At 34.3% G+C, this 13,546-nt stretch overlaps 2 protein-coding genes across 2 annotated transcripts; one reads left to right on the plus strand and one right to left on the minus strand.

Annotated features, from left to right (window-relative positions):
* Nucleotides 1-286: 286 nt before the first annotated feature.
* Nucleotides 287-4,905, plus strand: LOC139893486 (uncharacterized). Its single transcript, XM_071876645.1, has 11 exons — nt 287-717; nt 1,040-1,127; nt 1,466-1,759; nt 1,855-2,013; nt 2,182-2,322; nt 2,405-2,461; nt 2,671-2,809; nt 3,058-3,162; nt 3,271-3,461; nt 4,172-4,213; nt 4,404-4,905. The coding sequence occupies exons 1-11, from the start codon at nt 599-601 to the stop codon at nt 4,569-4,571; spliced, it is 1,503 nt and encodes a 500-aa protein (XP_071732746.1). The 5' UTR covers nt 287-598; the 3' UTR covers nt 4,572-4,905.
* A 332-nt stretch (nt 4,906-5,237) lies between these two features.
* On the minus strand, nt 5,238-10,020 carry LOC139893487 (probable apyrase 7). Its single transcript, XM_071876646.1, has 4 exons — nt 9,683-10,020; nt 6,867-8,999; nt 5,653-5,926; nt 5,238-5,585 (listed from the first exon to the last, which is right to left on the minus strand). Exons 2-3 carry the CDS (start codon nt 8,815-8,817, stop codon nt 5,655-5,657), a joined length of 2,223 nt encoding a protein of 740 aa, XP_071732747.1. The 5' UTR covers nt 8,818-8,999; nt 9,683-10,020; the 3' UTR covers nt 5,238-5,585; nt 5,653-5,654.
* Nucleotides 10,021-13,546: the final 3,526 nt, after the last annotated feature.

Consider the following 13,546-nt stretch of genomic DNA (forward strand, 5'->3'; position numbering starts at 1 on the left):
TACAATTATTCGTCTTGGCACAGTTAAATACAAAAGGGTGCAATTAATTAAAGGTTACAACCTTTCGTTTTGGCGGAAAAACCTGTTAGCTTAACAGACATGACTTTTTTGCGGAAAAATTCGTTGAGATACAAACAACTGACTTCTTTTCACAATAGCCAAACCAACCCAGCTGACCGGTCAATCTTAGAAAAAAGATAGACCGGCAAACCGATCAAAATACGAAGTTCTCTTTTCGTTCTCAACTTTTCGATAAAACGCCAAACGAAATTTTCACCACTGATGTCTTCCACTCGGTGTGCTCTCGTAAGCTATCTCCGACTATTCCTATTATTCTGCCTCTGGCACCCGTCGTCCATCTGACCATCACCGCCTTACTCTAAAAAGTGTAATAAAATTCTTAACGTTCAAGTTAAAAAAGCGGAATTGCCACGTGTCTTCCTGTAATTGCATCTTTACCATCATCATCTCGCTGGATCCGTCACTCAATTTTGTACCGCGTAACACAATACTCCGTTATTTTTTCAATTTAATAAAACCAACAGAATCAAAACCACAACACTCTATTTTATTCATCCGTGAAAATTCAAGTGTGTCTATGCGTTTGCGAAAAATGGCAAAATTAGGTTTTATATTGATGTTTATATATTGTATCGTACTCACTTCAATCGCTGACGACAGATTTGACGTTCGCCAACATCTGTCCACCGTAACTAGGTATTTCTTAATCCTTTTGATCGAATTTCATTTCACTAATTAATAACGATTTTATGTATAAACTAGGGTTATTTATTTTATATGTATATTTATATATGTATATATGTATATGTATGTTTCTATTGTTAATTTACTTTGTGAATTTGATGTACCACTCTAACATTGTATGCAGTTGATGTAGTTATGCGTTTTTATGTTGTTATTATAATATAGTTGCAGAGTGAATTTATTTTCATGTGTCTATGAACAAAACCTAGTATGAATTATAGCACTTCGATTGGTTTGATTTGTGACTTTTAGAGTGGTTTATGTTAATCTGCAGATACGAGGTCTCGAAAGATATTAAAGATAATGCATTCGTTCCAACGAACATTCCTGATCAATGTTCTCCTATTCATCTAAATCTTGTGGTATTTCCATTATCCATTTAGTGCATATGATGTACAGTTGGTCATTATCATAATTAATTGTTCACAATTAAAACAAAAGATGGCTATACTCTATGAGTTTTTATAATTTTACCCTTAATTAATTGCTATTATCGTTACTTTTGTAAGCCAATTGAGCCTTAAGTGGAAGGGTAAGCATTAACGTTTTATGAACCAACAATTGCATTTGTTACACATCTTAAACTATGTGTTTTCTTATTTGTGGATGATAGTCTTGCAAAGGAGGAAATGTATGCAAGTAAAATTGGTTAGAACTGTTAGATGATAAACTTTGTTTACATAAAGGTTTATGTGTGCAGGCTAGGCATGGAACACGTGCACCTACCAAGAAAAGGAAGAAAGATTTGGAAACGTTATCGTTTCAATTAAAAACCCTAATTCAAAACGCGAAAGAAAAAGGTGCGTCGTTGGAGAATCTTCCTTCGTGGATATACGGATGGACTTCACCTTGGAAGGGGAAAACGAAAGGTGGAGAACTAATAATTCAAGGTGAGGATGAGATGTATAATCTTGGAAACAGGATTAGGGAACGGTTTCAAGAATTGTTTAGTGATGAGTATCACCCTGATGTATATCAGATAAGGGCAACCCAGGTTTGGATTCTTAACCTATAATCATATAAATTTCTAGATGTGGTTCTATTATCTGATCGTTAACAAATAAGTTGTTTTTCATGATGATGAAATAGATTCCACGGGCATCAGCTAGTGCTGTTGCATTTGGAATGGGAATGTTTAGTGGCAGAGGAGACCTTGGAGTAGGAAAGCATCGAGCTTTTGCGGTTTTAAGTGAAAGTCGTGCTAGTGATATAATGTTGAGATTTCATGATTGTTGTCAGAACTACAAGGTACATAATTAATCTTCTTCGGTTACTCATCTAAAGTTTGGATTTATCATGTAAATAATAAATATTCTGTGAATGCGTTATATGAAGGTGATATTCAAGTTTGTAATATGATATGATCATTTCAGATTCTAATGAAGCAAGTCTCTAAGCAGATTTGTCTTGGTACAGGCTTATAGAAAACATCAGGAACCTGCAGTGTATAAGCTTAAAGAACCTGTATTAGATGAAATTACGCGATCATTAGCTGCACGATATGAGCTTAATTTCACTATAAGGGATACTTCTACACTTTGGTTTTTGTGCAAGCAGGTAACACATGTGTGCCGAATTGGACTGGCAAAATACTTTTTTCAAATCTTCAACAAACGTATCCTTTCTCTTGATATTGCAGGAGGCGTCTTTGCTGAACATAACAGATCAAGCTTGTGCTCTTTTCAGTAATGATGAGGTAGGTCTAAAACTGTTGCCCTAATGTATAGATGCATTTTAATAATTCCTCGACAAGTGCATGTTATTGATATGTTGCTTATACTTTCTGTCGGATTAACCTGAGTATCTGATCCGCTTTGAGAGCCAACTAATCTCACAGCGACCGACCACCCGCTTTGTGAGCTGACTAATAATAAAATAAAACTGATGAAACATGTGCATATGTAGGTGAAATCATTAGAATGGACGGACGATCTCGAGATGTTCATAGTGAAGGGTTACGGTAATGCACTAAATTATCGAATGGGAGTGCCATTGCTGGAAGATGTCATTTTGTCCATGGAGCAAGCCATTAAAGCAAAAGAAGGTAATTTGGTCATGCTTTATAAATATTCTCATTGTACTTCAACTGTCATAATGTATATCTATAGCTTTAAAGTCACATCTATAATTGGCATCTCAATTTTCACAGTTGATATCAACATTAATGTTTGTAGTTCAGTGGGAAAGCTCATTACATTTGGTTTTGATCAAGTGGTATCAAAAGGAACCCTGTATACTAAAAGCTTCATATATATGCTATTTACCTTTGCTTTTATTTATTATCCTTTTCAGAAGGACTTGCACCTGGGAGTTATGAAAAGGCAAGGTTACGGTTTGCTCATGCAGAGACGCTGGTCCCTTTTTCATGTTTAATCGGACTATTTCTTGAAGGATCTGGTGAGTGTTCTGACATTTAGCCTATAGGTTATGCTTAACCTAATATACAATACATACTCATTTAGTATATCTTCTTCATTTATTCATTATATGCATATGCGTGTTCAGAGTTTGATCAAATACAAAGAGAAGAGTCCTTGAAATTCCCACCTAAACCCCCTCAGAAAAGAACTTGGAGAGGTAGCACGGTGGCACCGTTCAGTGGGAACAATGTTCTTGTTTTGTATAGCTGTTCGGAAAAGAACACAAACAAATATTTTGTGCAAGTCCTACACAATGAGCAACCAATCCCAATGGCTGTAAGTTTTTCTATTATATTCAATTTTCCTTTAATGAATGATCAAGACTTTTATCACCTCAATATGGATTTAGATTCTGATAAACCAAATCCAACTGCAGAATTTTTGAAAAGATTTTTGAAAATTTACAAAATTGGTAAACTTTGTATTTGACATCAGCCTTCAAAATAATTGGTGTAGCTGTAAACAAACATTTGAGGCAAAACTGTTCAAGTTTTATTGCTAGTTCTTTTTTGGAACTTTGCAATTACAATGGTTTTTAAGTAGAAGTGGCAAGATGGGCGTGATTGGGCCGGTTGGTTAATGAGTTTGGATCAAAGACTTGTGGATCATATTTTAGTACAGGTTGAAACGCAGGTGGGTTGGTTAACCTGCAAACACTTTTATGTTCTTTTTTGTCCGTTACTTCAAAAATAATTGGAGTTATTTATGGTTACTTTAAAAAAACAATATCAATTCAACGATAACCTAATATTTCTTATAAATGATCAACTTGAGATGACACACAACCAAAATCGACCTGGTTTATATGTAAATGGTAGGAAAGTACCTTCTCTAGCATTTGATTGCTAAGGTTGAACACAAGCGCTACAAATTTTGATTTTTTTTTTTTTTTTTTTTTTTTTTTTTGATAAATCCCCTCCTTATCCCGATATTCTAAAGTGTGTTCTCTAATTAATACTGCATATCCTATCTATGTTTGTATACAGGGTTGTGGGGGTACCGACTTCTGCCCGTTTGAAGTTTTCAAGGTACTCTGTTCCCATTTAATTTCTGACGTTTGCTTTTTTCTATATTTCTATCAAATAAATCTCTTTATGTTTATTATCTTTGTTTTGTAAGGCTAAGTTAATATATCTCTTCACTTTATGTTTATTATCTTTGTTTTGTAAGGCTAAGTTCATAAATCTCATTACATATATTATCTTCTCTGCCCTTCAGGATAAAATAGCAGCTGCACACTTGAAACACAGCTATGATAACCTATGCAACGCCAACGTGAAAAAACAGTCAGAATGTAACGGGTCGTATACGAGTAGACTAATTGAAATTTTTCGTTGGATTTTCTCGGAAAAGAAGGACAAGGCATCTCAGAAAGTAGAGCTGTAAACAGATCACGTCTTACATTTTGTTTCTTTTTGTTGCCTCTGCGTTTTACCAGCCTAACCTTCATATCCGGCATCTTGTTTCATGGGGACCATGTAACTAGTGATGAAGCTTATTAGCCCATATGCCAGGACGAGGATATAATTTAATTCTATATTAGTTTGCTCGAGTAATCTAATTTAGAAGTTCAGACTGTAGTAGCATAAATGACAATTTTTGAATAATAAGTATTTCCAATCTTTGATGGATCAAATTGTAGAATGATTCGGCTCCTGTTTTTTAAGGATGTGCTTGGTTAGCTTACCATTGTCTTGTGATGTTGGTTACTTTTTTTTAGTGCTGTAATAATATGGTATTTGTCGATTGAATAATGGGTTGATAATAACTTGATATGTCCACTTTAATCTAAGGTCGCGTTCTGCATCTAATGAGATGATGAAAATTCTAACCTTTTACTGTTGGCAAGAGATATATATGTAGTTTCAACTTCAACTGTTGTTGCTAAACTCTAACTAAGCTTCCCTAATTAGTAATGACATTAATTGTTGGTAACAGCAGTTTTGACTTTGTATGCCTTCTTATGAATATAACTTGTTTAAGATACCAATTTTGGGTATTTCAATTGTAAAAAAATAGTTTGTGTTTTTAAAAAAAAAAAAAAAAAAAAAAATAGTTTTTGTTACAACAAAATAAGATGATAACAAATCTTGGCTCAAGTATAGTTGCCGAGATAATCACAATAATGAAGTATAGATTCCGGTCTAACACTACCTGAACCAACGCTATTCACCGTTTGCACCAAAAGAATGACAAAATGGACCAAAATATCAACCAACTCAACACCAATTCTACCTGACAACTATTTATCAATCGTACGAAATCTTCTCAGGTATGTATAGGAACCTTTACATCTCAGCTGAAGAATTAAACCACCTTCTGACCTCAAACATGAAACTCGGATGGTAGTCAAATTTTGATTTAGTTCCAGATAGCAGGTGACGTGTCATATTTGTATATCTATCTCACAACAAGTAACCTTTCACTATATCGACATGATAGCAAATGAAAAAAGCATATAATATACCTTTAAAATTTTGCTAAATGTGTGTCGGAAAGTGAAGAAATGAGGTCTTCTCGAGATTGTGATCGTCTACTTTGCAGGCGCGTTTGACTTCTGTGAGGAGCAGGGTAGAATGCACTGTCGTACTGCATCTGTCCCAAGCTACTTGATGATATACTATGTGTGATGCCGGTAGATGATGGATATGGTGATGACTCAGCAAGCTGGATATCGGGGCCAAATGGCCTGTTTTGAGGACGTGTCGCAGGACTAAGGGGCGTCTTGATTCTTCCCTCCCCTGACACCACAAATTAGGTCTCAGAATCAGTCTAGTAGTAGAACATAAAGTTACTGAAATCCAATAACTTAAAAGTAATATGAGAACCAGCATACATATCAGAGATGGCAGTATGGGTGGGTCAGGCGACATATTAAAAGAGGTCATTGATAATATGGGTTGAAAGAGGCCGGGTAGGGTTGATCCACACACACTTTTTTGTCCTCTTTTAAGGCTTATTATTATATACGATTCGCGTATCATCTATGGTTTTAATATATAATTATATAATGATAATACACTAGCAATAGTATAATCTTGAGTAGAATACTTTAAGAGTTTCGTATGCATTAAAATAAGACTTCGTATGCATTAAAATAAGACTTTTATGTTATTCAACACGTTCAACATTTCCCCTTGTACAATTAATTAATTATCCTTACTATGTAATTTGACCAGTTAAGACATAGCCCATTCCTAGGTATATAGGTCGAAACTACCATATCTAAGCATAAATGTATAATCATGACAATATACTGCATGGTTCATCACCTGTGTGCATATAGCAAGCAGAAATAGAGACTAAAAATGAAACCAGTTATGATAATATCATCAAAACTTACACATATATATCGCTTTCCCCTTGATAACATTCATTTTCTACAGAAAGTTAAAAATTTTATTGGTAACACAGAGTTGGATACTCATCTCATCGTTTTTGGTCAAAAGCAAGTATTTTTTTTGTACCTTGAGGCTATGGTACTTCTTAAATCTCCATCCAACTATCCTATCTTAAATGCAGGAAATTAAATGGCACGACGGCACGTGGATGATTATGTACATATTCGTTATTCCAAAGCTGGTTATGCATATCCTATATGTTAATATGTATATACACATGTATGTATGCAGATGCATGTGTGTTGTATGATATATTTAATCAGGTACTCAAAGAATTTACCTGAAATGATAGGACTCCATCGCCTATAATTAAAAGGACTTGACATATTGAGAACAGAATTCCCTGATGCATTTCTGTGCCGAAAAAGAGGTAAATTTAGCCTACGAAAGCACCTTGGCACACATTTACCGACACACGATAACGCACATGCTAGTAAACACAACGAAACCACCAATATTGCAGAAAGAGTGAGAGGATGCATCTCAATCTGAAATAACTTGTACTTATAAACCTTCGCTCGGGTTGAAATTACTTTCCCGGCCTCCAAAAGTGCAACCCCTGTTGTCCAAGTAATACCTCCAGAACCAATATTTAGTTGATCATCTTTTATGTGCAAACCTTCTCTCAATAATAACACGACGTATGGTGCTCTAAAGCAATACTGCTCGATATAAGGCTGAGGTGGCACACTACTTTTTGCCACGTCCCATGGTTTTTCACAATATTCTCTACCTTTTTCTAAAATTTGATCAAGTGGAGCACGAGCACTCAAGTTGAAAAACCGATAAACCACAAAAAAACCTGACATGGCGTAAAACTGTCCATATGGACGTGGCAGGTTGTCTTGAAGAGCACACGGGTGCAAACTACAATCGACTGCTGGAGATTTGTTTGACCATTCAGATGAATTCACACTTATTTTTGCTAACTTATTGCATTCTTCCCATTTTGGCTCACCGATTAACTGAACCGGGATCCCATTTTTTGGAGCTTTATCATCTGAAAAAGCTGACCGACACATGGAGCAAGTGTACATCTCTTTGTACCCTGTTTGCAAGCAAGGGTGTTTTATGACAGCTTTTCCTGCAACTATATCTTGTTTAGTAAATTCGGGACTTGATTTTAGGATATGAACTACAGATTTATCAAAAGCATCATTAAGACCATAACCCGCTAGGGAATACCCATTCAAATGATGGTTAACCGGACCAATGGTTAGGTTTAAACTAGACTCATGGTTAGCATAATCATTGGTCTCAAATGTAACTTGCAGTGATGAACCACCTAAGTCAAGTGCACCAAAAGTTTCTTTTTTAGGGTTAGCCCCGAGCATATGTGTGTGATAGTTTAAAGCTATCCATCCGTAATACGCTTCTTCTGTGCCACTTATAATCTTAACCCACTCTTTTTTACACACAAAAGATGAGTTTTTCATAATGGACCAAGCATTATCCAGAAGCCAGTCTGAGTCAGCAGTTGGTAAACGCCGAACGCCAGCTGTCGCACAAAGGAACAACGAGGTGGTTTTATGTGCATGTTTAGGAATTTGTTTTTCTGCCCAGCCAAGAAGTGGGTTTATGGCTTGGCTCAAGCCGCTTAAGTTATGAACTAGCTTGTCGAACCCTGGCTCAGTCTCCATACGGTTATATGCTCGCCCGCTTTTAGAACTTGGCCTACCTTTAAGATCCGTGGGTAGTGATTTTAATGAAATTGGAAGATTCCCATCTTTTTGGTTATTGGTCGATGCCTGATATACAAAAACTCGTGTTCCTGTACTACCACAATCGAGTACAACAAAGTATCTAGTAGATTGTTTGGACCAATTAGAATATACATGTAGCAACCCGTAAATCGTAGAAACCAACAACATGGCACAAAGGAGAAACACGATTGGTCGAACCCATTTTCTTCTTACAACAGACCGTGTTGGTGATTTTTCCTTTGAGAAACTTAATCCGTTGTTTTCTCTTAACAAATGAAGCTGGTTAGTCTCATTATCAAGATTAAGATTACCTTCCTCTGGATCAAGTCGAGTATATGCTGAAAAATCTTGTAGTGATGAAGAGAGTCTTAAATTGTTTTTGTGTCTGGATCCGGGAAATATGGAGCCACGAGCGGGACCACTCAGAGGTGGCAATTCAGATGATGTGTACGGACTAACAGAAGATTTTGGAGATGAAAAACGACTTGTAATAGAGGAAAAAACTTCTGTAATTCCACTAAACACCATTATTGCAGAAGTTTAAAAGTTTAAGGCAAGTAATATGCCATCCCAAGATATGTATACAGACTTACATCTCATCTTCATGTAAGGCGATACAACTTGCAAGATATAAACCTTTCATGTTTCTAAGCATTGCATATGTATGTGCAAAAGAGCACTCACATCAACAATCTGAGACCCAATTTACCCTACCAAAACAATAACATGATTGTGTGATTCATTCGCTTAGCAAGGAGAGATGCAGTTAATTGATAGGAAATAAAATGATTATATGTAGAAAGTTAAAGACATAACTGAACGCCATACTCATCTAGATTGTTAAATTAAATGACTACCACAAAGATAGTATGTAGACCTACAGAGGTGTCCTTAAAAACCGCAGATTCGAAATAGGCCTACAGAGGTGTCCTTAGAAACTATAGATTCAAAATATTAAACACTCCTTACGAATTTGTTCAATTTTCGATGAAATATAACAATCATAATCACAGACCATAAGACTTGTTAAACATGAAGTTGAATAGTAACAACTTTCGTCTTTAAAACCTGGAATGTCAGCAGCAATTCAGAATATTGGGACTATTACATTTTCAGTAAAAAAAAATAATCAATCATAAGCACATATAATAAGCATAAATCTCTACAGGTTTTCAGTAAAATCTAAGTACTGATTTTTAGTTGTAAGTTCCACATTTTCGGACATTAAAATTCAACTAAAAATGCACAATTAATATTCATGAGAATCGGAATTCAGAAATTAGGTTCTAATCATAATCACGATCATGTTCGTGATCGTATTATTACAAATCGATCTCAGCGACAACAAAGCAGCAATGAATTCAATAAACAGAAACAAATTTTGAAAACTTACATAGCAATGAGGCTGATTGAATTCAGTAAGTAGAGCTCAGATCTCGCGATGTGAGTATGAAATATTAATCAAGTGATAGACGGAAAAAAATGTTAGACTAAATTGAAAAGAAAGGCGTTGGAATTGATAATTGAGGTGACGGAGAACGGAAACGACCGTCTCCGGTGGCCGGAAAAAATTGGATCGAAAAAGAATAGATATATAGATCTATATATATGTGCGTATATGTATCTGTATTTAGGTTCACCTTTCTGTGTTGATCATCTCCTAGATACACAAGTGACACGAAACAACTCACCAACCTACGCAACGACTTCTCTTTTTCACAATTCTATTTTGACTTTCTTTTATATTTTGGTATTTTTATTTTGACAAAACTACGCCAATAGTCCCTGAACTATTAATTTAATCAACACTCGATTTTTTGGCGACCTTACTGCCGCTTAAAACCTAAATTGAATTTAGGCGAGATTTAAAATCATGAAAATTTGATTCCACCATTTTCATGGCGTCTCATTTTTTTATTTTCTTTTTTCTTTTTTTTATTCTTTAACTTTTTTTCCAACTTAAAGGTCGGAGGTCCTCTTGGAAGCAATCTCTTTATTTGTCGAATGGAGAGAGATGACTTTCTCTACTCTTGAGACTGTTTCACTCTGGGTCAGTGTTGTAAAAGTCGGCCGACTTGGCCGACGCGTCGGCCGATGCGTCGTTTTTTTGAGTTCTCCGTCCTGTTTTTTCAGAAAACGACTCAAAAGACGGTCAAAGCTAAAAGTTGGGTCAAAGTCTGTCAAAGACGGTTAAAGTTGGTCAAAAACGGTCAAAATCAGTCAAATTTTCGTCAAGATGCGATATGTTTTAAAATTAGGGTTTGTTTTCATTTTTTGGGCCGCTTTTTTCTCCGTGTCCTTACTGATTATGTACTTGGTAACATTAATTGAGTTTGTAGTTTGATTGTATCTAAATTCAAGTTCTTATTTAAGAAATTTATGGTACAAAATCAACTATTTTATACATATATAAATATATATTTAAGAAATTATTAATAAAGTCAACGTTGGTCAACGACCGATGCGTCACCGACTCGGCCGAGGCGACCTTTTTAGGTCTCGACCGATGCGTCCCCGACTCACGACTTTTACAACCTTGCTCTGGGTGGAGAAATGACCTATCTTTATTCTATGATTGGAGAAAGATTGTCTACATCTCACTTCCTTCATACTCCACATGTGACGACTCCGTCAAAACACTTAACGGCTCCGTCACTTGGTCCCACAGCTTGATCGAAACTCTATATGAATTTAATAAAACAACCTTGCATTCTTTATTTAAAAATGATTTCCTATAAAGGAAATCTACTAAAATGTATAAGTTTAGAAAAACTATACATAAATACTTTAACCAAAGGTTGACCAAAACAGTGTCAACAAACACCCACTATTTAATGTAACAAAATAGAATGCAAGTTAATGTTTATCAAAAGCTGCCATCATAAATATGCAGACTCTCTAAGCACAGCGGAAGCAATCAATCATGAACCTGAGAATAAATCATGCGAGTAACTGTCAACAAAAATGTTGAGTGAATTATAGGTTTAATATTGCAAACATTATTTAATTTAAACAATAAAAATTTATGTTTGAAAACATAAAACACCTTTTTAAACCACCAAATTATATGCTAGAAAACATATAATAAAACATTATTCCATTTTCCGTGAGCCACCTGGTAACCACTTAACCCTTTATTTACCCTTGCCAAACACAATAAATAATATACACCGAACAAGTGTATCTACAACAAAATACGAAGTACTAAACATTCCGATTATAAATTGCTAGCGCGACTAGCTCGAAATGGGGTTGTCAAACCCGATAGATCTATCCATAGGATTCGCGTTCACCAGTAGAAACCAGTGATTACAGTTACCAGACTAGGGAATATTTTTGTTCAACTCACAATGAATAATTTAAACCAACTTCCACATGTGTCCAAAATATAAAATAAATTGCATGTATTCTCATCCCAAAAGATTTAAAATAGAAAAATGGGACTATAACTCACCTTAATAGCAACCGAAGTAACCACACAATTATGCGAACAGCAAATGAAGTAAAGTGATCATGAATGATCACAACGCCGACCTATAAATAAAGCAGGTCGATATAAATAACTAACTTAGGTCAAGTCTTAGTATGATAGCTATTGTACATGTTGCAAGTAGACATAGAACAACACTCAACATGCATCGGTTTGATCGGAACAGCGTACGGACACACACTTTCTATTTTTAGAAAGTTTCTATTTTTAGCAGGTTTCCATTTTTGGAAAGTTTTCTATTTTTGGAAAGTTTCTATTTTTGGAAAGTTTCTATTTTTGGAAAGTTTCTATTTTTGGAAAGTTTCTATTTTTGGAAAGTTTATAAGTTAGGAAAGTTTCCTTAGTTAGAAAGTCAACAAAAGTCAACTAAAAGTCAAAGTCAACCAAAAGTCAACTCAAAAGTCAACCTTAGTCAAACATAGTCAACGTTAATTTTAAAAGTGTAAGTTATAATAATAATGTAAGTTATAATGTTTATTAAAGTTAAATATGTCTAATTATGTCGTAACATAGGTTTAATGAAATTAAAATGAATTATTAAAGTTAATATAAGTTTAAATGATATAATTAATATAATATAAGTATTTAAATAAATTAATTAAATATTAGTCATAATATAAGTATTATTAATTAATAATAAATTTTAAATCATATCATAAGTATTATTAATTAATATTGAATTATTAATCATATCATAAGTTTCTAATTATAATTATTAAATCATAAGTATTTAATAATTAAATTATAATTAAATAATAACTAAGCCTTATAATAATTAATTAATTATTTAATCCTTATTATAAGTCTCATTATAATAATCTCATAATACAAGTTTAATACTTACCATAAGTATTTTCCATTAATAATAAAAGTATTATTAATTAAAAGTTTAATTAAAATTTTAATTAAATCATAAGTAATAATTAAATGATATAATAAATATATATCATAAGTCTTAAATAATAATAATTACTTTTTTTTCATAAGTAATTAAATGATAATGAAATCCATTATTTTTATCATAAGTTCAATAGTTAATCATAAATTTTAAATCAAAAGTTCATCGGGTCGTATCTTGAGCCCCGGGTGTCGGTTTTCGGCGAGCCTTACATATATCTCTGCCTAATCAAACCACCCGACACTTTGGTACACTCAAGAACACACCAAGAACAGGCCACAGGTCGTGATATACAGCCAATACACTACTTGGAACTTCAATTTAATCAAAAACGTGTTTTAGACGTAACGGGTGATTCGTGGCTCGGATTGAGATGACCCGAACATGAAAGTTCGCCCCACCATCAGTCCTAACACACTAACACACCCTAAAGTCACCAAATATGGTCACAAGGTCGGACCAAACCTGGTTCATACCAAAATCACATTCAATCTTAATAAAATACCACTTTGATCATAACTAGGGTTCCGGGAATCGAAACGACATGAATCCGGAATCTAAAATTAATGTCTTGATGAGAGGAACTCATTTATATACTTTATTTTAACTTTTATATCAGTTACAAAGTCAGAAACACACGAAAAAGCTGCTGTCCAAATTATATCAAACCGAAAACATATGTTTACGAGTAATTCTATGCATACAAACACCATTACAACAACAAGTAATCATCATACTATTAATTTATAATCAAAATACAGAAATATAATAAAAAATCAAAAGTTCTAGGGTTAGGGTTTATACCCTATTCAAGAATTGAATGGTATGAACGCGTAGAGATCGTTGTGTAGAATCCGGTTATGTGAATG

The sequence above is a fragment of the Rutidosis leptorrhynchoides genome, chromosome 2, assembly GCF_046630445.1.
Source record: "Rutidosis leptorrhynchoides isolate AG116_Rl617_1_P2 chromosome 2, CSIRO_AGI_Rlap_v1, whole genome shotgun sequence".
Taxonomy (NCBI): Eukaryota; Viridiplantae; Streptophyta; class Magnoliopsida; order Asterales; family Asteraceae; genus Rutidosis; species Rutidosis leptorrhynchoides.